The sequence below is a fragment of the Lutjanus erythropterus genome, chromosome 10 (genome assembly GCF_056507025.1).
Source record: "Lutjanus erythropterus isolate fLutEry1 chromosome 10, fLutEry1.hap2, whole genome shotgun sequence".
NCBI lineage: Eukaryota > Metazoa > Chordata > Actinopteri > Lutjaniformes > Lutjanidae > Lutjanus > Lutjanus erythropterus.
In genome coordinates this window covers 26,669,016-26,692,548 of record NC_139326.1, presented here as the reverse complement: position 1 = coordinate 26,692,548, position 23,533 = coordinate 26,669,016, and the positions used below count along the sequence as shown (strand labels likewise).

General features: G+C 37.9%; 2 protein-coding genes across 2 annotated transcripts in view; both read left to right on the top strand.

The window, feature by feature from the left end:
- The first annotated feature begins 3,203 nt into the window (after positions 1-3,203).
- Positions 3,204-4,735, top strand: LOC146320526 (C2 calcium-dependent domain-containing protein 4C). Its single transcript, XM_084729574.1, has one exon. It carries the CDS (start codon positions 3,225-3,227, stop codon positions 4,449-4,451), a length of 1,227 nt encoding a protein of 408 aa, XP_084585700.1. The 5' UTR covers positions 3,204-3,224; the 3' UTR covers positions 4,452-4,735.
- A 2,028-nt stretch (positions 4,736-6,763) lies between these two features.
- The window catches only part of vps13a (vacuolar protein sorting 13 homolog A), a 41,872-nt gene continuing 25,102 nt past the window's right edge, over positions 6,764-23,533 (top strand). Inside the window, exons 1-33 of the mRNA XM_084728807.1 lie at positions 6,764-6,932; positions 8,040-8,083; positions 8,170-8,212; positions 8,997-9,092; positions 9,537-9,638; positions 11,320-11,429; positions 11,559-11,618; positions 11,727-11,786; positions 12,275-12,355; positions 12,788-12,845; positions 13,267-13,394; positions 13,621-13,727; positions 13,858-14,029; positions 14,862-14,924; positions 15,716-15,848; positions 16,017-16,111; positions 16,263-16,405; positions 16,844-17,045; positions 17,145-17,259; positions 18,034-18,170; positions 18,397-18,529; positions 18,714-18,831; positions 19,481-19,625; positions 19,957-20,068; positions 20,194-20,369; positions 20,535-20,691; positions 20,870-20,949; positions 21,070-21,129; positions 21,379-21,577; positions 21,696-21,812; positions 22,112-22,215; positions 22,689-22,856; positions 23,120-23,427. Of these exons, the coding sequence (XP_084584933.1) occupies positions 6,833-6,932; positions 8,040-8,083; positions 8,170-8,212; positions 8,997-9,092; positions 9,537-9,638; positions 11,320-11,429; positions 11,559-11,618; positions 11,727-11,786; positions 12,275-12,355; positions 12,788-12,845; positions 13,267-13,394; positions 13,621-13,727; positions 13,858-14,029; positions 14,862-14,924; positions 15,716-15,848; positions 16,017-16,111; positions 16,263-16,405; positions 16,844-17,045; positions 17,145-17,259; positions 18,034-18,170; positions 18,397-18,529; positions 18,714-18,831; positions 19,481-19,625; positions 19,957-20,068; positions 20,194-20,369; positions 20,535-20,691; positions 20,870-20,949; positions 21,070-21,129; positions 21,379-21,577; positions 21,696-21,812; positions 22,112-22,215; positions 22,689-22,856; positions 23,120-23,427 (3,926 nt within the window). The 5' untranslated portion in view covers positions 6,764-6,832. The remainder of the gene's footprint in view (positions 6,933-8,039; positions 8,084-8,169; positions 8,213-8,996; positions 9,093-9,536; positions 9,639-11,319; positions 11,430-11,558; positions 11,619-11,726; positions 11,787-12,274; positions 12,356-12,787; positions 12,846-13,266; positions 13,395-13,620; positions 13,728-13,857; positions 14,030-14,861; positions 14,925-15,715; positions 15,849-16,016; positions 16,112-16,262; positions 16,406-16,843; positions 17,046-17,144; positions 17,260-18,033; positions 18,171-18,396; positions 18,530-18,713; positions 18,832-19,480; positions 19,626-19,956; positions 20,069-20,193; positions 20,370-20,534; positions 20,692-20,869; positions 20,950-21,069; positions 21,130-21,378; positions 21,578-21,695; positions 21,813-22,111; positions 22,216-22,688; positions 22,857-23,119; positions 23,428-23,533) is intronic.

Sequence of the window (23,533 nt, the reverse complement as noted above, 5' to 3'; positions counted from 1 at the left end):
ATTATGTGTGACATTTTGCTTTAAAATAGGTAAATTTGCTTTAATTTCCTGACCATCCTATGACCTTATATTTCTTTTTTGTTTTTATTTTGTTTGTTTTTTGTTATTTATTTATTTGTTGTTTTGCTGACTCTCCTTGAGTGAGTACCTTACATAGATTCACTCTATTCTAGCTGATATTTGTCCAGTGTATAAGTGTTTTCAAAGGCTGGAAATGGAATTTTTCAATAAAAGGTAGAAGTTATTGTGAAGAAGAAATCCCTGTTTTTGTGTTTCTGAGTTTAACTCATACAAGAGTCTTCACAGTGCAAGTTAGGCTGAATAAAATACCAACGGTATATTTGACTTTCAAAGCATGTTGGGTGATTAGTTAACACAGTATTTTACACAATTACCAATATGGCACCCACAAAATAAAAAGTTATTAATTATTATTTTTTAAAATGAAGCTCTCCAGAACAAAACGGCTTTAACACTAATGCACTCAACAGTGGTGGAGCGTTTGGCAACAATGCACTGTACTCTCGTTAGCGCTAATTGCAGCAGTGACAGCGGTTAAAGGCAAGGTCCTCCTCTGACTCCCGATCATTTATCTCTCCATTACTGAGAGCACTCTGGGTTTTTATTGGTGTAATAAAGTACATCTTCACTACCACAAAAAGCCTCCTGACCCCTGGGTGCTCTGGGGGCCCCTGACTCCTCCCGAATGTATTCATCATCTTCATATTCATTCTCTGTCACACACACACACACACACACACACACACACACAGACACACACACCATATGCAAGCAGGCAGGGACACAGGCAGGGATGTTGTTTCTCACTTACTGTTTAATTAGAACAATGAGGATCATTTTAATGAAGCAACAGACAGGTGTTTTGAGTGCGAGTCTGTTTGTCTGTACAGACTTACAAAAAAAAAGACCCCTGGATTTCCATTTCTGTTGTAATCAGTTTTATAGATATTGTAATACTAGTATTGCTATATCAAATATTGCATTAATTGAATATTAACTATATACCACTGATCTGTCCACAGAGACTATCAGAGGGTTAAGGTTGCCCAACAGTAAACCATGTACGCCCTCTTGTGGCTGAAGAACTTACATTGTTCAAAGCACCTCACAGTTCTGCAACCTGGCCCCATCTGACTGCAAGATGTGCTTGATAACATGAAATAAATTTAGTTTTATCATTTCTTCACATGATGAGGTTTAGAAAAATCATACCGAAAAGTCTTAATGACAGGCACTCTTAGATATAAAATGACCCTATACACCCTATAGGGGTATACACAGTTCAACGAGAATATGATTTAGACTAAACCTCATTTAAAATGGAAACCACAGAGTGAATGTGTTGCAAATATAAAAAGAGTATTATAAGTTATTATAACCCAATTCCATTCAAAATTTGTACTTAAAAGAAGGAGAAAAAAGTCAAATCATGGCAGAGAGGGTGTGTGAACAAGTCAAATGTGTGTCAGTCTATGATTTTTCATACATGGGAGTCTAAGATGAGTTCAGTCAGTGCCAATAAAGACAGAAACTGTTTTTACTGTTTTTATAATATTTGCATTTCATATGTTATTGTCTCCTTTTCTTTTTATGGTCTTTGATTTACAAAACTTGCTTTCATTGTTACTTAGGTTTGTCTCATACTATGTTTATGTCATGCACCAATATGCCAAAGGAAATTCCTTGTATGTGAAAACCTATTTAATAAAACCCAATTCTGATTCTGATTCTGATCCTGCAGATAGGGTATACCGTCTATTATAGTAATTCATATGTTGAGTTTACTGTTACAACTGTATTATAATCAGTAAAGGCAGTCAAACTAATAGATGCTGTAAGTTATGTCAACCTTTTCAGCAGGAATAGCGTGACCACAACATCTGTCATGTCTGAAATGATTAAATAACAAGATATTTGTTGAAATACTATAAACTTGCCTCACTGATATAAGTTAGATTTCCTTTTATGGATCCTTAAAAGTTAAGTCAAAATAAATGTATGATATTTAAAAAGTGATATGTTTATCAGCATCCTTTCACATTTTGAACATTAATACCATTATTTTATTGCTTTAAAAAATAAGTCATTTGAGTTTGACCAAAGCAAAAATACATACCAACTCAAAGCTGACTAATACACATCAGGTCAGTTGTGTGTCCGGGCTGCCAGCTGTTTAAAGGTTAGCGATGGCTTTGAGGTCAGTGGGTGCTGTCTGTAGGCCTGGGGTGCTCCTGTCTTTGAATTGCCTTTCAATGAGAGGTCAGCTCTCTGAAAAACAGATTACATCATCATGACCACCACCATCACAACAGCACAAACTTCAATGTTTTGTTTTGTGTTTTAATCTGAATTTAAGTCTACTGAACTTTTTACTACAGATCATAAACTGTAAACTGGGGTGAACTGTCCCTTTAAAACTAGTGACAGTGACTTCCTTTATTTACAGTAAAATAAACAGGGACATTTTATGGTGGAGCAGAGTTGTCTCAACTAACTGAAATGCTGACATCACATCCTTTTTGCACAATTGCTTGCACATCAATGCACCTGATTCTGATTTCCACCTACCCAGTCTTCAGTGTGTATGTGTGAATGTGAACATGTATTACTCATGTTGTGGGGACATAAATCTGTTCACACACTCACATTGTGGGGAACTGCCTTCTTTAGGGGAACCAACTGCAAGTCTCTGTTGCGTAAATCATTAAATTTTAGAGTGAAGACTTGAGTTAGGGTTAAGGTAAGGTTAGACAGGAACTTGTTATGGGTAGGTTCAGGATAAATCTCCACGAAATTACTGTAAGTCAGTGTAATGTCCTCTGAAGTGATGGAAACATGACTCTGTCTGTGTGTGTGTGTGTGTGTGTGTGTGTGTGTGCGTGCAAAGCCTGCTTTCTGACGCAAGCGGGGGTGGCAAACCAGTGATGCAAAGCCACTCACCCATCATAAAATCTGTCACTGTCACATCCATCACCCTTACACAGATCTGTCTTCAGAGGTGGATGCATCAAGTCCTCAGCAGGTGAGAAGAAAATATTTGTCATTTTATCATTTGACATAAACATCGAGTTCTGAAAACTGTACTTAGTTCCATGCATTGTTTGTTTAAGTCACTCAAATTGCATTTTTGTATTCTTGTTGCCAAAGGCAAAAAAAAAAACAGGCTTTACCCTCACATTGAATTAAATCATCAGAACATAACCATGTGGGTCCTTGGGAAGATCAGGGAGAGTATGGAGAGCATCCCTCTGGAGCTGAGTCGTTACATGGGGAAGAGTGAGGAGGATGTCTGTGTCTCTCACAATCTGCACAACAACGTCCTCACCCCAGACAAGATCCCAGAGTTCTGCCTCCCCCCGCGGCTTTGCAAGAGAAGCCCACTGCTGGAAGCTGAGAGAATGGCACCTAACCTGTACAGTCAGAATCAGGTAACCAAAAGAAGCACTTCTTCAAACAATACACATGTCAAGGCGAACAATGTGAAGAATGGTGACAAATCAGTGGCTTGCAAGGCTACGAAGAAACCTTTGCCCTTCTCTGCTGAGAGCTATGGCCTGGCTGGGATATATGAGAGCCCCAACACTCGAAGGAAAGAGTCTCTGTTCCACTCAAAGCGCCCTGTTTATGTGTTTGATAGAAGTGTTCCTGCTGCAGCACCCAGGAAGGCAAAGGAGACAAACATGACCAAGAAATCTTTATATGGGTTCCTCCCTCTGCTTTTAAGCAAGAGTCTGTCAGAGACGGGAAGCACAGAAAGTGAAACACCTTCTTCACGTGACTCCTCTCCCATCAGTTCTCCATACAGTGCTAAATCCTCCCCCTACCGTCTTAAAGGAGCAGCATCCTGTCCTTCGTTAACTGACAACAGGGAGGTCAGAGGGAGGTGGAGGAGGGGGGGGTTAAGTTTAGCATCCTCTCCCAGTTGCCCCCCAAGCTTAGGGGGAAGCTCACTCACCTTAGCCCCACCTGTCCTCTTTTCACGGGACAATCTGCAGAGTCAGGAGAGACTTCAGGACGAGCACCTCCTCCCTCTGCAGGGTCGAGGTAAAGTGCGCCTCTTCGCTGAGCACACCACATTCTCCACCAACACGCTCTCCTCTCTCTCCACGGTCAGAGTCCGGGTGGTGTCAGTGGAGGGCCTATGGGATGATTCTGACCGACGCACCCTGAACTGTGCAGTGAGCCTGTGTCTGACCCCGGGAAAGCTGCAGCAACAGGAGAGTGCCACCATCAGGAACTGCCGCAGCCCTGTGTTTAACGAAGATTTCTTCTTTACAGAGCTCAGCAGAGAGGAACTGCTGGTGCTGCAGCTCAGGTTAAGAGTGGTGGAGAAACCTGCAGCTGGAGCAATGAGGAGAGGGATTGCGATTGCAGAGATCACCAGACCACTAGCTCAGTTTCTAAATCTTAAAAAACAGGCAGAAGAATAATTCTTTTTGTATTATCTTGTTTGAAGACAGCACTTGATATGAAAGGCAACAGTATGATGTCTTAACATAATTATTACAATATGTACAAAAGAAAAGGATAGAAGCAGAGGACATAGTAAATCATCAAGTGTGTAGGCTATATGACCATTTGGCAGATGCCATGTAATATTTTATGGTTTATTTTAGTAAGATGCACAAAGTAAACAATTGTGTAATTTAGTATTCCCTCTTAATGTCCTTGGACTGCATGTCTGCCCAAAAAGATTTGTGAACCACCAACCAAAATGCAGTGTGATGTGTAGCATGTTTTAATTTAGGGTATATTGCTCTCAGACAGAGCCATACGTACATAGAGCTACATAGAGAATAACCTTTACTACACTTTTTGTCTGGGGGTGGGGGGGATGGGTGAGGGGTAGTTTATTACCTGCAGTATGACTAGTTTCCTACGGCCAAAAAAGCAGTAATATGATGAAGCATTATGTTACCTTCTTTCAGTGTATAATTTCCATTAACTGTATATAACATCTGCAGAATAATCAGTCCCTAAAATTATAACAGTATAACTATATCTTTCTTGTTCATTTTTCACAACAACAATTTCTCATGAACAACTATTTTGGAATATAATTTTAAGGAACAGATCTAAATGAAGAGATGATTTTACATATGTCTACATATAGTGTAATGTGTATAGTGTTTAAGTGTTTTTCTACAACCTGCTAGATTTAAAGTCCATCAATGTTTTTATATTAACCATGAATACATTCTCAAGAAAATCAGCTTCTTCTGCTGCCCCAAGGTGGCAAAAAATCCACAAACAAACAAACAAAATTTAATGAATGCAGGTTCAAAGATAGACTTCTTTTTTAATTTGGGGAATCTAATGTTTTCTTTCTGTAATTCTGTTTTTATATTAAAAATCAAAGTATATGAAAAAATCCTGTTTTCTTTTGCACACTCTGTAACGCTTTTGTTATACTTGTAAGATTCAAACTGTCATAAAGGTTTGTCAGAGCCAGCCAACATGGTTCACTGTCATTTTAAATTCAGCACAGCCTTATTTTTAAGGCAGTGTTGAATTTGTAGCTTATTAATTTTCTTGGTTGAGATTGTGACACACAATTAATCAAATTAATTTGGCTTGCTTGATAAACATGTTAAATCCAATGTATAGAATTGAAGAAATATGTTTGATCCCATTCAAAGTTTTGTGCCCTACAATATGTGAAAAGACTTGTTTCAACTTAGTTATCAAAAGCCTGTCTGCTTATGTCTCAACAATTATAATGCCAGCTCTGCTCTTGTCTTAACTGGCCCAGAGCACTGTTGTGTTACCTTTTACATAGCAGATATGAAACACAAGGGTAAACGTGGGTGTTACCAATTATAATAATCAAGTCAAGTCAAGTCACGTTTATTTATAAAGCACATTAAAAACAACCGAGGCTGACCAAAGTGCTGTACAATGAAATAAGGAATATAAGAAATAGTAAAATGGTAAAAACAACAAGAGCAGCAGAAATGACATAAAAATGCCACCCCAGACACAAGTAGATAAATAGAGGAACAGATAAAATATGAAACACAAATAAACATAAATAATAATAATAATAATAATAATAATAATAATAATAATAATTATAAAATAAAAATGCATAAATAAAAGTAAGTAATCAAGGTCCTGATCCATTAAGTGTAGCAGAGCCAACATGCATAATAGAAGAACCCTGATTCTCTTTGATCTGAACTGAACAAAACCTTAATTAATATCATTGGTAACACATATTTACGCCACTATTTTAATTTAAAATTTAAAAATCATTTTAAAACTATTTTTTGGTAATTTTTACCTCATAATTTTCACACACCATGTTTTTTTTTTTAATTTCCTTTTTTCTGTCTTCTCTAAAACTTATTTTAAGTGGTTCTATTGATTTGAAAAGTACAGTTTACTCTCTTAAATAACTGAGGAGATCAGAGGACGGGAGTTTTACATAAAAACATGAAAAAAGGCTCATTTCACTAAATTTAACCTCTTCCATACTGGTTTGAAAATTGTGTAAATGTACTGTTTGGTTTCATTAGTGAGTCAGTTTAATAAAGATTTTGAATTTGTGGACAATTTTGCCAATGTGATCAACAAAGCAGCCACTATATCATCATCTGTGAATCTTGTAAAAACTTTCCATGCAGCTCACATCAGGACAGTTAATTTACTTACCCTAAGGTCCCCCTCTCTCTTACTGTTGCAGCAGTGGGCTTGCATTTACGACATGACGTTAAAGCCACGCCCACCGAAGGACGTCCTAATTTGACGTTGAGGCAAGCCAGTCCTGAGAATGTAAACATGGTGACAGACAGATGAAAGAATCGCCAAAATGGTCTTCGAAAGCCTTGTGGTGGATGTCCTCAACCGATTTTTAGGGGACTACGTGGTCAACCTTGACAGCTCGCAGCTAAAGCTTGGCATATGGGGAGGTAACTGAACTTGTGTTTGTCATTTTAGTAGGCTAGCTCGCGCGCAGAGCTAGCTGTAGCTAAGCTATTGCTACAGACGTTAGCCACCAGTTCGTGTGTGACAGACTCCCTCACAGCTGTCAGTGTCAGTTCATCTGTCCTAAAAATCTAGTTTCGCTGTCCATCGTGGGCAAGATAGTACAGCCGAATGGTAGATTATGCACAATTCAATCAGCATTTTTAATTTCTGACTACTACACATATGTGCTAATGCAAGGCTGTTTGCTCAATGCCTTCATGGGAGTTTCAGAGAGGCGAGCAGTTCGGGGTCACACCCTGTCACACTACCAGGTTGTGACTCGCCACTTTTTGTTTCAAATTGAGTCATTTTTACTAGGACTGACACTCGCAGCTTTGCACACCGTCCGAGCAAATGAGAAGATTAGAGGAGAGGTTTCAGTGCCACTGTCACACATGTACTAAACCTGTTACAACTAACTAAATCACACATTTTACCAAATCTCTCATGAAGGGCTTTTAAAGTGATAGTTCACTTCAGTATCAAAAATTCTTCTTACCTGTTGTGCTGTTTATCAATCAATATTGTTTTGGTGTGAATTCCTGAATTTTGGAGATATTAGCTGGAAGGACCAATATGGCACTTGGTTTGTGGTGCTCTGAAAACGATCATTTTGAAAAACTCAACAGCAATGTCTGTTTACACAATTCATGTCCTGGTTACTCAAGATTATCCATAGACCTTGTTGTGAGCGGTTTCATGCAGGAACCACTTACTCACCACAAGTTATATCTTGTTTAATTGTATTCAAAAGAAGGCAGACATCTCTCCAAAACTCAGCAACTTGCACCAAAACGATCTTTAAGGATAAATAGCCCCAACAACTAGAGGAAAATATGTATTTTTGAATCTGGGGTGAGCTGTACCTTTAATAATATGTGTGCGCCATTGTCCTGGGTGTTGAATTAAATCAATAGACAAAGGCTAAAATCCTCCTCTTAAGATTAACCTGTGTTTCTTTGAGCACTGTAACACAATACTAATCTATTTGGCTTATCAGACAGAATGTACATAGTAACAATCAGTAAATAAGTACTCCTGTCTTGCAGGTGATGCCATTCTCACAAATCTTGAAATAAAGGAAAATGCCTTGGTAAGTTGCAGATAAATTTGTCTGTCATTGCAGTCAACATTCTTGATGGATTTGTGTTACAATAATTTGCTTTTCTTTTATTGCAGAGTGAACTTGATATTCCTTTTAAAGTGAGAGCTGGTCATATAGGTGAGAGTTTTATTACTATCCCCACCTGCCACCTTTCCTTTTGTCCTTCTGTATTATTATTTTTTTTTTATTATTATTATTATTAAAAATCAACATGTATGATGAAGTCATTCTTCACTACCTTGTAGGAGTGTCACAGTGTTCTTAATCTACTGGTTGATTGGACTTTCATTTTTAAGGTCATGATTTTATTTCATCTAAACATTTTATGGCTATGCCATTGCTAAACTATTGAGTTCATACCTGCAAAAAGTTAGCAGCCCTTCTTTAGGGAAGGTGGCTTTGTGGGTAACTTGAACCATAATATGAGACATAGATTAGCAGTTTTTTTTGTCAGAAATGAGTGTCTCCCAGTGCCAGCACATTGCAGCAGTCACAGAAAAGTGCTTCATGCTATGAGGAGCAGTTAAGTCACTTAAATCAGCTGTAATGTGGTTAGATGAGCATATACTGAAACATAAAGATCTTTTGGATCAATTTTTGATTTAGAATTGAAATTTTTAGACTCCTATTACCTTGTATTGTTCTAACTGATTTAAAACTATCATAGAGGTTTATCAAAACCAATGTAATTCATGTCTATGGTACACTATGTAGTTTTAAAATTCAACATCACATCACACATAGTGTGATTAATGAATGGATGTTTGAAATTTTCTGCAACTTATTTAGGTCCCTGGTCCAGAAACTGTTGCTGTAGTTGTTGTAGTGTGTAGTTACTGTCCCCATCTACCACCTTTTGTTTGGTACAGAATATATTTTCTCACTTTGTGTTTGTTAATAGGACGCCTGGAGCTAAAGATTCCATGGAAGAACCTCTACACCCAGTCAGTAGAAGCCACACTGGATGGTGTCTATCTTCTCATAGTGCCCACAGCAAGTAAGATCACAACCTGTGTCCAGCAAAATATGTATATAAATGACAAGACTTAAGTGTTCATCAGACATTATAGTGTATACTCCTGATTCCCACTATTTCACTAGGCATATACAGTGCTTGAATGATTCTAACCTGTGGCATGTCATGATTAGGCTCTTTGATTTCATTCAGACACATTAAAACATCTTTGAATTTTAATGATTTGTATTGTAGTGAAATAAAATATCAGTAATATCAAGTTCAGTCTAATGAATAACCCTTTTGCTTAGGAGACACAACACAGTGTAGTGCAGTAGTCAGACAAAGGACGTCTTTCACTTATTCATGACCCTAAAGTACTTGTCAGAACAAACAGGAAACTGAACAGACTTGACCTTCTGTATGTTTAATTGTCTCCAGAGATGCAGCCAAATAATCATTTGTATTGTCTCCTATTCTTTCCAGGTATAAAGTATGATGCGGAAAAGGAGGAAAAGCAGCTCCAGGAGGCTCGTCAGAGGGAGCTACAGCGGATAGAAGAGACAAAGCAGAAGGCTGCTGAGCAAGGTCAGGATTCAGCTTTAAGGGCACTGTCAGTGTAAATAAGTGTGTCTAACAAACAGGGCACAAAATTACCACTGTCCATTAGCCAAATGCCGGCAAAATATGCAAGTGGCTGGTAGATTTGCTTCATTCACCAGACAAAGAAACAATGGTAAGCTTTTGAATGGCTGGTAAAATTTGAATATTAACTAGGCATTTGGACAGTTGACAAAAATGTACATTTTTACCCTGTTATTAATTATTCTGTGTGTGTAACTTCATAAAGTCAGGCATTTTTGCTTGAGTTTTCAACAGGTTTCAGAGACATTCTTAGCCAAGCTGTAAGAGAAAATGAGTGAGAGCAAGCAGTGTTACTGTTGTGTTGATCAGCCAGGAGAATAGTGACAGAGATGGAGCCACGAAAAAACAAAAAACATGCTGGTGTGCACCTAACTAATTATATTTATTTGTCAATTAATCAACTGATTATTTTCACCATTAATTAATCAATTAATTGTTTATTCTATAAAATGTTGAAAAAAGTGAAAAGTGCTCATCACAATTTGTCAGAGCTCAAATTGATATATTCAGATTGCCTCTCTTGTCTAACCAACTATCAAAAACTTTTAATTTACTTACATAATTGACAAAGAAAGGAAATAAATCCTTACATTTAATAAGTTGGAACCAGCAAATTTTTGACATTTGTTCTTGAAAAATGACTGAAACAATTAATCGACTACCAAAACAATTGGTGGTTAATCTTCTTTTGGTCAACTAACTGATTAATCGACTAATCATTGCAGTGTAGAGTAGATGCAGCCAAGTAGCAAGAACAGAGATTTGAAGACATGTGGTCGTGGTTTGTCTGAATGTAAGTTCCTGTGTTGTCTTTAGAGCAGCCAGCAGTTTTACACTACACATATTTTCTGTGGTTTTACACTGCTGAGCCACATTCACTTAAGATATAATGTGTGAGCCTGTTGCCAACATGTATATTGTACTCTTCTGCTGAAAAATGTATGAGTAGAACACCAGCTAACCAGTCATTGGTCTTCTAGTGGTAAACAGTGCTGTGTCTTTATATTTTATCAGAACAGCACATTCACTGTAGAGATTTGCAATAAGATAGAAACTATCTATGTTAATTGAGATTGAACTCAGCACAAAGACTTTATCTTCCTCCAAAGCATTCAAATTTGCAGAGAACAAATTCAAATGAGTCTGTCAGGTATTACTTAATGATATTCAGCATCAGCACTGATGTTAGGCGCAGCACTACTCACATAAGACTAAGTAAATCCAATAGTCATTTCAAGGTAAAATGTATTTAAATTATGGAAAAATGTTAATAATATCTTAAACTAAGCAAGGTTTGCATGTTTCTGTGTTTTTGGGGGAAGATATGAAGAGTGAAAACCTGAGTCAAAACATACTTCTAAAAAGAAAGACAAACAAGATGGTGTGTTGTATTTAAATGTTATGTAAAAAATATTTATAATAAAGTTAACAATGAATTCTAATAAGCCCTGAGAGCGAAGACCATCTGTTAGTACAAATTAGAACATATGCTGAATGAGAGTAGGGGTGTGTGGAAGGACAACCAGTTGTTATCAGAGAGCAAGAGGTCAAGTCCTATTCCCTAAAGCAAAGCAGCAGGACCAGATCAGGTCTCATATTCATCGTATTTGTTTGTGTTTGACAGAGAACCCTGCTATGGAAAAGCAGGACACCTTTGTGGAGAAGCTTGTCACTCAGGTCATCAAAAACCTGCAGGTCAAGATCTCTAACATCCACGTACGCTATGAAGATGATGTGAGTATTCAAGCTACCATAGTGATGTTTGTATGTGCAGAATAACTCAAATTAACTCAAATTTGTGTTTATGAAGTGCAGTAATTGATCTATTTAGCTCAAATTTTTCTCATGTTTTTTTTTCCATAGGTCACTAATCCAAACTGTCCTTTGTCATTTGGAGTGTCACTTAAAAAACTCAGCCTTCAGGTAATGTGTTGTAATGTGCAGTCACATTATATCTGATATTCTACACATTTATACATCAAACTTAAACACAGTTGTACATGTGTAAAAACGTGCTTGTTGACCTTACAGACATGTGATGAGAACTGGAATCCCAGTCTACTGGATGAGAATTCCAGGCTTTTCTTCAAGGTAAGAAATCCAATCACTTAATCTGCTGCACCTATAGTTAGTTATAGCCAACACATTTAGCTTTATTTTATAGGAAATATAAAAATTATCCTGTATGGCATTACCTGTATGTTGCCATTGCATTTAATAACTTTGTCCCTTCAAGTCAAAGGTGGGTTGTGTTGCCTATGTGTTTCTACACAGCCCTGGCTCTGTAAATGGGAATCAAAAAGTGTCTTGAACCAAGCCACACACACTATTCCAGCCAATAAGCAACAGGTTAATTAGGACGGTTAATCTTCAGAGGAAGGGAGAAGTCTATTTGTTTGGTTGTTGAGTAGCAGATCAGAGTTCAACAGTTCAACAGACTTTACAGCAGTTTGCTCCAGTTGATTTAATTCTAACCGGTTTATCAGCAGATATTCTAAGAACCTATTTATATTGGCCTTTAGAAGTCATTGTACACTGTCAGCACTACTCTGATTGCTTTGTGTTTTCCTTTTTCTCAGTTGGTTCAGCTAGACAGTTTGTTTGCCTACTGGAATGTCAACTCAGTACTCTTCTCCAATCACAGCGCAGATGAGGCTTTGGTGAGTCATCCTTATAATTACTGTGTTGCACCTTTTCTTCACCAGCCTGGATTTAGCCGTGCCCTTGTCTGTCTTATTCTTCTTTTTTGAGACACAACCTCAATATTGTGGTTGCACAGAACAACCTTTAACCAGTCAGTTTTCACTTGTGGGAAGTAGAACAGTTAAAAAGTTAGTCACAGTATAATTTTTCTCAAATTCTTTTGAAGCCTTTGTTAAAATTATCTTGGTGAATATTGGTGAAATGCTTCTGTAAATGCTGAGATCTGATATCAGTACAGGTTTTGTTAATTATTCATTCCACCCACAAGGGCTCTGTCTAGTTTTAATAGAGGCCTAATGGGTGGAATGTTTATAAATGTAGTAGTAAGAAAATATTGAGTAAAGAAAACAGTTATATTGGAAATAAAGCTCCTCTCCCTGTGTCTTTAGCGATGTCTCCAGAGCAGCATGGACATCCACAACTCTCTTTCTGTCAGCCATGACTTCAGTGAGTGTCTTACTGTCATCCATTATTCTAGTTTCCATAATGTTATTTCATATTCTCACTTTCTAGGCCACCTAATGAAACCCACCTAAAGCCAGATGTTACTTTCCATGCATGAGTCAGGATTTTGCTTATAGAATGTGAATTGGCACTTGGTATGTAATGTTTTGTACTGACCCTGCAGTGCCTGAAACAAATCTGTGAATCACAGCTTGAATCACCACAAAGACATTTTAACAGATTTAGTTTTGAGCTTCTATTGTCAGTACAAGCTCACAGATTTTTAAAAAGCTAACCTTGCTTAAGAAAAACATATTCACAATTTCCAATCATTTCAAGTCATTTTTTTGCCCATATAAATGTAAAGCCGTGCAGAGATCCAAAGTTGGCTTTTAATAATGTATTCTTTGTTGGTGGTCCACAGTTTTTCGTCCTATCTCAGCGGACGCTAAACTGCGGATGAATCCCAGGTCAGATGTGGACTTCTCCGCTCCCAAAGTTGACCTAATGGTTAATCTCTGTGAGGTGGCTATTGAACTCAACAGACCTCAGGTATGTGTGTGTGTGTGTGTTGTGTATAAGCTTGTCTGTGTAAAAGGCCTGTTTAAAACTGAGTATTTTGGGAGAGCAACAGAGAAGTTTATGACAAACAAGGTCGGAGAAAATGAATTCAGAATTTTAAAGGGCAAATATTTTAAAGATGTTGCTCAGTGATGATAAATGCACTTCTGTCTGTGCTCATTGTCAGTGAATAATTGCGGACTTCCTCTCTCTCCAGTACATTAGCATCTTGGAGCTGCTGGGTTCAGTGGATATGATGTCACGGAACCTGCCATACAGGAAGTACAGACCCATGGTCCATGTTCACAAGAATGCCCACATATGGTCAGAAAACACCTGGACTTTCATATTTGAATGCCATTCAGTGACTATATGCCATGTGCTATTTTGCCACCCTTTCATGTGTTCATGCTTAATATTGACATTGTGAAGTTGACTGCATACTTGTGTGCAGGTGGAGGTACGTGATCACAGGCATCCTGGAGGTAGATGTGAAGCCTCGTCTCCACATGTGGTCATGGCAGCACATTCGCCACCACCGGCAGATGGTGAAACGCTACAGAGAGCTTTACAAAACCAAAATCACCAGCAAGAAACCCAGCGAGGAGCTGCTCAAGGCACTAGAGGTGGGATATGATAGGCAAAATGGGTTAACATATAATTTTTGTGTATTTGTCTTTCCATGATACAAAGTTGTTGATAAATTTAAGTAACTGATTATTAGAAGAAATCTCCCCTTCTCCTACTTAATTTTCTGTATTATGATTCATTGATTTCAAATTATTTTGTTGCTTCCATATTCCAATATTATTTGGAATTCTGTTGTTAATTTATTACTTATAATTTAAAAGCATTACCTCCTATTTACTTTCAGTTTGATCAGCCATCTCTGTCCTATATATAATTGTGATTTGGTTATAAGTGTAAGTAAGGCTTTGAGTTCTGTACTGTTTTGGCTAACCTTTGCCTAACTAAATTTATTTCTGGTAGGGCATTACAGCAGGTGTAAGTTAAAGTACTGACCTGCTGTTTCTGCTTGATTTTATGCTGCTAAATAGCCACTGTAACTTGACTACAGCAGCAATAATTCATTGCTTATATAAAATGTAAATATAATACAATATGCAAGTAGTTACTTGCATATTGTATTATAGATAGAGATATTACTTCCTCAGTATCCTTTCAGTGATGCATTTGTTTTTTGCTCTAGCCGTAATTACATACATTACTGCACATTATTATATCTTTCCACTATTCAACCCCCCAAAAAGCATTGATTGAAGTGCATTTGAGATTGAGATTGAGATTTCATTCAAAGGTTGTTTCCGCTGTCTCTCCTCTGCTCTGTAAGCATAATTTTTTCCTTTTGTGATTGACTGTGGACATTTTATGCTTCCCTGCTTGGAGTAGCAAGAAGCTGCTAAAGCTCTAATCAGTTCATCCTGTATCTATTTTCAGGAGCCGGAGAAGACCTTGGATATTTTTAACATCACGTTGGCCAGACAGCAGGCTGAGGTGGAGGTAAGTTCTCTGTTTCTGCTGTATAGCGGGCATCCTCATTTTGCATACTTACTTTTTGCTGTATTTTGCTGTACATTTGAGCTTTGAATCCTTAAATCTCAAAAATTCGACTTTCTACAGATACAGAAAAAATGGGTGCAGGTTAAAGAGAAAAAATAGATATACAGTATACTTGCTTTTCGAAAGTGTACTGTTTGTCTCCACCAAAATACCACATTATGACCACGGTGATACAAGTCTAAGCAGAAAACAGACAGTGGTAACAGTTATCAGCAGTTACATCTAGTGGCTGGGGTTTTGGTTGAAGTGTCATATAGTATGAGCTGTTTCACACTTCAGTCCTTTGACTTCACAGTTGGTTACAAATTTCCTACATAATCTTAGTTTTCCTGTACAACACTTTGCCATAGACTGCAATTTTACAACACAGTATTTCTTTGGTAATACATATTGATGGCCTGCAAAATAAAATGTTTTTTTGGATTAATTTCAGGTGACACATAGTGAATATGTGCCTCTGTGATTTATGGTCTCTGCACTGACACAAGCTGAATAGTCAATATTGTTTAAGTTTAGTGTTAAGTCTCTCTTGGAAAAATGCCGAAGCACAGTACTAGATGGGTCTAGTTTTGCAAACCAACACCTACCTGTACTTGCAGAGCTTAATACAATAACTGACCTGTTACTGGCAAATAATAATAATAAAAACAAATTTCACATATAGTTAGTCCTGGTGTCAGGATGCATTTCTCATGAATTTTAAAAAGTTTGAGTCTTTTTTACTTTCCCAGGCAAGCAAGGCAGGCTTGTGTATTTACCGTCCAGGCTTAAAGATGGAGGAAGAGGAGTCTCAGGGCTGGTTCAGCTGGATGTGGAACTGGGGAGGAGAGGCTGAGACAGAAACAAAAGAGGTCAAGACTGGAGGTAAGGTATTAGAAAGCTAGACTGGTAGGTAAGTGATAATATGGATATGTGGCAAACAGGACCAAAGCAAAGTGCTCCAGTATATTTTTGCACTAACTGTGTATTATATTAGTTAATGTTTTTCTTAATTTTACTCTTCTGTTTATTCCCTTTGTCTTCGTATTTGAGGTTTTGATGAACTGTTAACCCCTGCTGAGAAATCGAAACTCTACACTGCCATTGGATACAGTGAGACCGCTGTTAATCCCAACCTGCCAAAAACTGTGAGTCGCTTCCCTCCCTGACACCCACCTGTCAAATAATACACTTCTGTTTGGCTCTCCGTCCACTTAACAATATTATTAAGATCAAAATACAAAATACTGTATTCGATACTTTGTCTGTGTGCTACTGTATGTTGTAATTTCTTTATAGTTTGAGGACATGAAGGTCAATTTCCACATGGAGAGGCTGTCTGTGTCCATCAAAGACGACAAAGACAAGAACGAGATCATCCGGCTGACTGTGGGAGAACTCAAGTCCACACTCACACAGAGACCTGGAGCACAAGCCATCAAGTTTGTCATAACTTTTTTTCTTTTGGTCCTCCATGGCCTCAATAGTACTGTATTAGTATAGTATGTGTTTAAGAGTCTGGTTTCCAGTGCAACTTTTTCAATTGGTTTCATTTAATTAAAAAAAACATTCAGCACAAGCGCTTCTGTTTAGATTAGACTATGAATAATATGGCTAGAAAGAGTAGATGCAATTTGTGATTTTATTTTTGGTCAATTAAAAACACATTCACTCTGAATCCCTGTAGGGCAATTTTGCTTTTTCGTGTCAGCCTGCAGAGTCTACTACAAAGCAGCAAACTTGCAGCTGTTCTTTTATTATTTTTTTGTTCAGCAGGGTGGATCCTGGATAACATCCCTTTTAGCTCCAAATACTTATGGTTATCTCCTCCTTAGGATTCTGTCATGGTAGGCACTGACATTTCTTTTCCTCTTTTTCAGACTGACAGCCCTGCTTAGTTTGTTTGAAGTCACCGGCTTGGCCAGTAATCGGCCTGCACCCACCCTCCTGTCATCAAGGAAGGCAGCCACAGGAGCAGGGACCCCGCTGCTTTATATCCTGTTTGAGACCAACCCGCTAGACGAGAGCGCTAACCAACGGCTTCATGTGGAATCACAGCCTTTGGAAATCATCTATGATGCTGTGAGTGGTGTCTGTCGGTCTGCATAAATGAGCCTGAAAATAAAATATGAAAGGGCTGCATATCAAATGTATTCTTTGTTTGCGGGTCCTTGTGTGTAGACAACAGTGAACAGCATGTCAAGGTTCTTCATGCCTCCCGACGATCTGCAGCTTGATGAGCTCACCAATGCGACCCTCATGAAACTGGAGCAGTTTAGAGATCGCACAGCCACTGGTCAGTTGCACAAACATGTACAAATATCTACTGTATATCAAGGGTTGCCCTCAACTCTGTGATAGGCAAATGTTTGCATTCTTCAGTCCTTGTTTTTTTCTGGGTCATTTACATTTTTCTCTGTGCTCACACACACGTCTCAGCCACTGAGTCAGTCGGATTGTGGTGTTCCTGTTTATTTTCTTGAGACTGATTGTTTCCTGAGATTGTTTACTGAAGTTTCCAGGTTTTCTTTTTACAATGGCATGATTCACGGTAGCTCATTTGGTTATATTCAACAAAGTTCTTCTTATATTGATAATACTTGGCTTTCAATTAAGTCACAATGTATCAATGTTCAGTGGACACACATCTGATATAAAATGAGCAAGTTACTTAATGACATGTTAATCTGTTATATAGCACTTATTATAGATTACCATAATCTGCAGTTATAAGAACAAGATAATTATTTTTCATGATTGTTTACTGTTAAAGTAGGAAGTAGCAAAGCTGCCCTTCGTTCTCAACTATTTTATTTTCCTGACTGACATGCAATGTGTAAGCTTATAAATTAAAAAAACAATTAATTAATTGTCACATATTTTCAAACATATTACAGACATAATGCTGACCATAGTGTTTGATTTTAAACTTGATTTGTCTTCATCATAATCAGTAATGAAATACAGTAATCCTTGTTGTGTCATGAAAGTCATCTAGATCACAAAGCTGATCTACTGCTTTTTTCTTTTCAGACAATGTCTAATAAGTTAATGACATTTTCTTTTTTAGGTCTAATGTACGTGATCGAAACACAGAAAGTGCTTGACCTGAAGGTGAACCTGATGGCCTCCTACGTCATCATTCCACAGACTGGCTTTTACAACGGCACTCAGAACATTGTACTGTTGGATCTTGGACATTTCAAGGTCAGAAAGTGCAAGCTTGACACCAGGCTGAAAAACTGACCCACACCAAACTCTGTCAAAATCTTGAGCTGGTCCTATTTTTAACCATTGGGTACAAATTAATTACTAATATGTAACAAAGACAAGAGAATGAGCCTCTTGAGTTGTTTTCCAGAGGCTTATTTTGAAGGTTTTAAGTTTGAAAAAAAAAATCACTGTTTTGTTGTTGTTGTTTGTTTCTTTTCAGATGTCCAGTCAAAGCAAGAAGCATCTGCCTCAGCTGTCAGTGGGCTCCAGCAACATTGATGAAATCATATCCAGAGCATACGACAGCTTTGACATACAGCTTAGCAGCCTACAGTTCCTTTACAGCAAACCAGGTAAATAGTCTGAGTTCTTTACCTGTAGAAATTGTGAGGTTACATGTTTGTTGAGAGTTTATTCAACCCACTGTTTTAAAGTCAGGATGCTTAAACTTTTGGATATTATTGATACGTTTCACAGTATAACATAATTTATACAGAGAAAAATGTTATTTTGTAAAACATTTCCTGCGTGTGCTAGATGGTGACTGGAAAAAGGCACGAAAGCAGAAACAGTCACCGCTCCACATACTTGAGCCAGTGGATCTGAAAGTGGTTTTCAGCAGGGCGATGGTTGTCAAAGACTCCCGCATGGCAAAGTAAGTTTGCAGGGTGTGTTTTTCCATACACCCAGTTATTTTGTTTCCCATTTTGCAAGGACTGGGCAGACTTAAAGGTCATACTTTTTGTGTGTGTGTGTGCATCTTTGTGTTCATGTGTTAAGTTTCCAGAGTGGGTTTGCTTGTGTTAGTTTTTATTGTTAAATAGAAAATTATTTTTTGTTTTGGTTATATTATTGTCAGTGTTTATATATTTATATATTTATATACATATATATATATTTATATATATATATATATATGTATAATATCAGGGTATTTGTAAGCAGTTACATTTTAGATGTGTATAGGTATTACAATACAAACAACACTTTGTGAAAGCAAAGTCATGTAGACTTCCAAGTATGAGGAAACATAAGGCACCAATCCTTGCTCATGCTTGCTTTGTTGACATATTTGACCAAATTTACAAAAGCTAAGACTAAAGACACTTCCTGCATGTTTTTGTTAAACTTTAGATAGTTTTGTAAGAACTCAAAATTGTTTTGAGTTAGTTTTTTTTTTTTCTGAAGTCTAGTTTTTATTTTCATTTTAATTAGCTAAAATCTTTTTTATACCTAGTTTCTAGTGTAGTTGAAGTTAATTATAATAACTATAAAACAACCTTGGTTTGTGTTATGTGTTCCAGGTATAAGATATCTGGAGAGCTTCCTCTTCTGTCTCTTCGTATTTCTGATGATAAACTTCGAAGCGTTCTGGAGCTGGTAGACAGTATCCCACTACCTGAGAGCAGACCTACTTCTCATGGCACAGCTCCGTCCTCCTCGACAAAAGTAAGAATAGCAGGACGGTCCCTATGTGGTACCTGTCCACCTTTTGTGCGTATCTGATAATTACCTACAGGGAATATCAAAAATTGTTTAGAATAAAATCCTGGAAGAAAAGATTGTTTATGCGATTTCTTCCACAGTTTCCTATCGTCTTCATACATCTAAGCAAATTAATTCTTGTTCTTAGAAAGTAGAGAATGGAGAAGTAAAATAACATGAATATCAGTTATAATACAGCATACTTTAATTACAACACTGTCAGATTTGTATAAATTCGGGGATTAATGCGTGTTTTGCTGTTGTGGCTCATGTTTCAGTTTTCCTTCCTTTTCAGCAAAAGCAGTCGTTCACCCCACAGCTCACTCCCAGAAGACCTCTAACCTTAGCTGACCAGCGCTCCTCCATCATGTTTGAGTCATGTGAAACCATGAGCATCACCTCATTGGGTAATAGCCATGTCCTCCTTGCCTAGCACCCCTCATACAGCCACATGTGCTAGATACCCTATATCACTGTACCTACAATATACCAGACAGGTCATTTGTGTGTTTTTGTGTTTCTTACCTCTCAGGGTCAGAAGAAGATTTGTTCTACGATGCTCCCAGCTCTCCCATTGGTGATAAACCCTTTTTCCCTGATAATCCTATGCCGCTACGCTACGCAGACTTACACAAAAGAAAAAGTCTTATCAAGGAAGACTCTCAGAAGAACATGACTGATTTTGTCATGAATTTTGAAATCAGTGAGGTACAGACCTATTGAAATAGGTGGCAAACAATGTATAACAATGTATAACAATGTATGTAAAGTCTGAGATGCCTTTTTAATTCTCACACTGTCCTGTTATTCTAATCATTTTGGTCTTTCTCCCCCTACATGTTCTTTTCCTCGATGTCCTTTTTGTTCATCTAGTTTTCTGTGCAGTTGTGTCGTCTCTCTGGGGGTCAGGAGGTCACTGTGCTCCACTTGGACATTGAGGGTCTGGGCACTGAACTGAGACTTCGTACCTTTGACATGACTTCTAACACCTACCTACGAGAGATCTGCCTCAAGTGCCCTGAATACATGGGTCAGTAGATGAATACAGGACTGTCTCTGACTGACCGTACAGGAGACATTTCATAACTCAAATGTTGGCTAACTTTTGGTGCTTACAAATATTGTAATACGCATTTGTGAATAAAAGTCAGGCGTGTCTTTGCTGCAGTTTTTATATGTCATGTTTTATTGGTTTGCTCCTTTTACAGATTCTGAAGACAAGCAGGTTCAGCTGATCACAACTCTTGACAACACAGAGGTTGACCTGCTTACCCTGGAGTACATAAAAGTATGTGTGACACCTTACATTAAAACCTATTTGTTTACAGTAGTTCCACAGATTTTCAGTATCCCGAATGATAATTTTTGTTAAATGGCTGTTTCACTGAGCATTGTGTGTCTATTCTAGGCTGATAAGAATGGCCCTGAGTTCAAGTCTCAACACAACAATACAGAACAGCTCATCAAGGTGAAGTATTGGAGCAGAAAAATGTATAGCATGTTTATGCAAGCTTCACTGTCAATTCTTCAGTGATGAAGATAATGCAACTTAAATAATTAAAATCAAAATTATAGTAAGGCAGTGTAAGAACAGATATAAATATAAGAATGTAATTATAAGAACATACAATTAAAATTGATGCAAAAAAGCAAGAATGCAATTTTATTGTTCTTCTCCAACAACATCTTAACATTTTGTCATTGCATTTCCAATCAGGTGACCTTTTCATCCCTGGATGTCCATCTTCATACAGAGGCTTTACTCAACACCATGAACTTCCTCAACAACCTCCTTCCTCCATCCAATAAGAAGGAAGGAGGGCAGGAGGAGCTCCCAACCATCCCTGAGGAGGATGAGGGAGAGGCAGAGAGAGAAGAAGAGAGGAAGGAGGAAGCTGTTGTAACCAGAAAAAAAAGTAACTGACTGACTAATAAAACCTTTTCAGAGTTGCATTAAATTTCTAAAACCACCATTCTCCTGTTGTCATCATCACTATATTATTCACCTTTTACTTCTCTTCACCTTTTTCCCAGGTACAAAGAGGTCAAAGTTTGCAGACGTGGTGAATCTTCATATTAGAGCTGATCTCCGCTGTTTGAAGGTTTTCATTCGAGGACAGAAAGCCCAGATCTCTGAGATTAGTATTGAAGGTATGGGAGTGTTGTGACAGCTTTTGCTCCATGGCTCAGAGGGTATTTTGATTGATTTTTTTGTGGATATTGATATGTTGTCACTGTTTTGTCAGTCATAAATGGTGTTGCATGTCTTCTGTGTCCCACCAGTGCCCCCAATAAACAAACCCATTGCCATCTAAAGTTATGTACTTACAATAGTTTTATGACATAACCTTCCTGATTTGTTCTTCCATGCACTGTACTTGGCAAGTATACCATTAAGTGGGGAATGCAAAGAAATGCTTTCTCATGCTCTCACTTTCTTAACAATTCAGGTCTGGTGTCTGAGGTCCTGATGAGGAAGAGGGAGATGGAGGTTCTGGCCAACCTGAAGAGCATTGTGATCCTAGACTGCGACAAAGATGCGATTTACAAGAAGGTACAAGAATGGGAAGACTCTTTGCTAATCTAGCTTGTAGCAATGCTTTAATTTTCTCTTAACATGTGTCTTTGTGTTATTATAAGAATTTTCTGTCTGTCTATTTATTAAGAATACCCAGATTGATTAGCCATGGTTCTTTATTTACTTCCTCATGCACAGTTACACAGCATTTATAGCCAAGGTTACACTCAGACCTACTGGAGATCCCAATACACTACAGAGCAATCGGACTGTCCTGTAATACTACTGCTTTAACAAATAAAAAATGTTACCTATGTTACCTACCTATGTAATTAGTATCAGCGGCAAAAAGTTGTGATTGGGGAATTCTCTGCTATTTATATTTCTCTCTCTCTTCCTGTGTTTTTAACTACTTGAGACCACGAAGTATAAGTTATTCTGGATAAGAATTGTCTCCTGACTGGCTCTGTTAATTTAAATTCTGCGGTCTTGTCTCATTCATTTCTTAGGCTGTGTCGATAGCAGATAAGGAGGTGTTTGCCTTCCACATGGTGAACTACACAGATGCGACGGAAGGAGACGCCTATCTTGACATGTCTAAGGTTGACACCTCTGTCACACTGACTGTGGGATGCATCCAGGTCATCTTCCTCAATAAATTTGTTTCTTCCATACTGGTAAGAATTTCCCAGTCACAGTTCAAGACTTTAAAAACTGTGTTCAGCTGTGAGAGATAATGACAGTAGAGCCCCATGAACATTTATATTCCAGTCTTAGGCAGTTAGCATTTCATTAATGTGTGAGTATTTACATTCATAAGGTAATCATAAAATAAGGACTCAGAAATTAAAATTGCCATGAAACACATATTTCTCTATTCCAACCCAACTCATATTCATTTCTCTCCTTCACTCTGTTTTGTGTTCTTTCTTCCTCCCAGGCATTCATCAATAACTTCCAGGAGGCTAAAGAGGCCTTGGCTGAGGTGACAGTCCAGGCAGCAGAGAAGGCAGCGTCAGGTGTAAAGGAGCTGGCAGAGCGGAGCACTCGGATCGCTCTGAACGTCCACTTCAATGCACCCGTCATCTTCCTGCCACAGTCCTCCTCTTCTTTCAATGTGATTGTAGCTGACCTTGGTCTGCTGTCTGTCAAGAATTGTTTTGCCAAGCAGCCCTTCAAAGGTGACACTAAGATCCCGCCTGTTGTGGATATAATGACTGTGAGACTGACCGACCTCAAGATGTACAGGTCAGACACTAGCCATCGTTAGGAATTATGATTAAACAGTGAACTGTGATTAAATGTTTACCTGCTGAAAGGAGATTTTTTGCAATGCAGTAAAAAAAAGTGACTG

Bases quoted from the DNA above. Each gene is read 5' to 3' on its own strand.
- LOC146320526 (XM_084729574.1), top strand. From the start codon at position 3,225: ATGTGGGTCCTTGGGAAGATCAGGGAGAGTATGGAGAGCATCCCTCTG.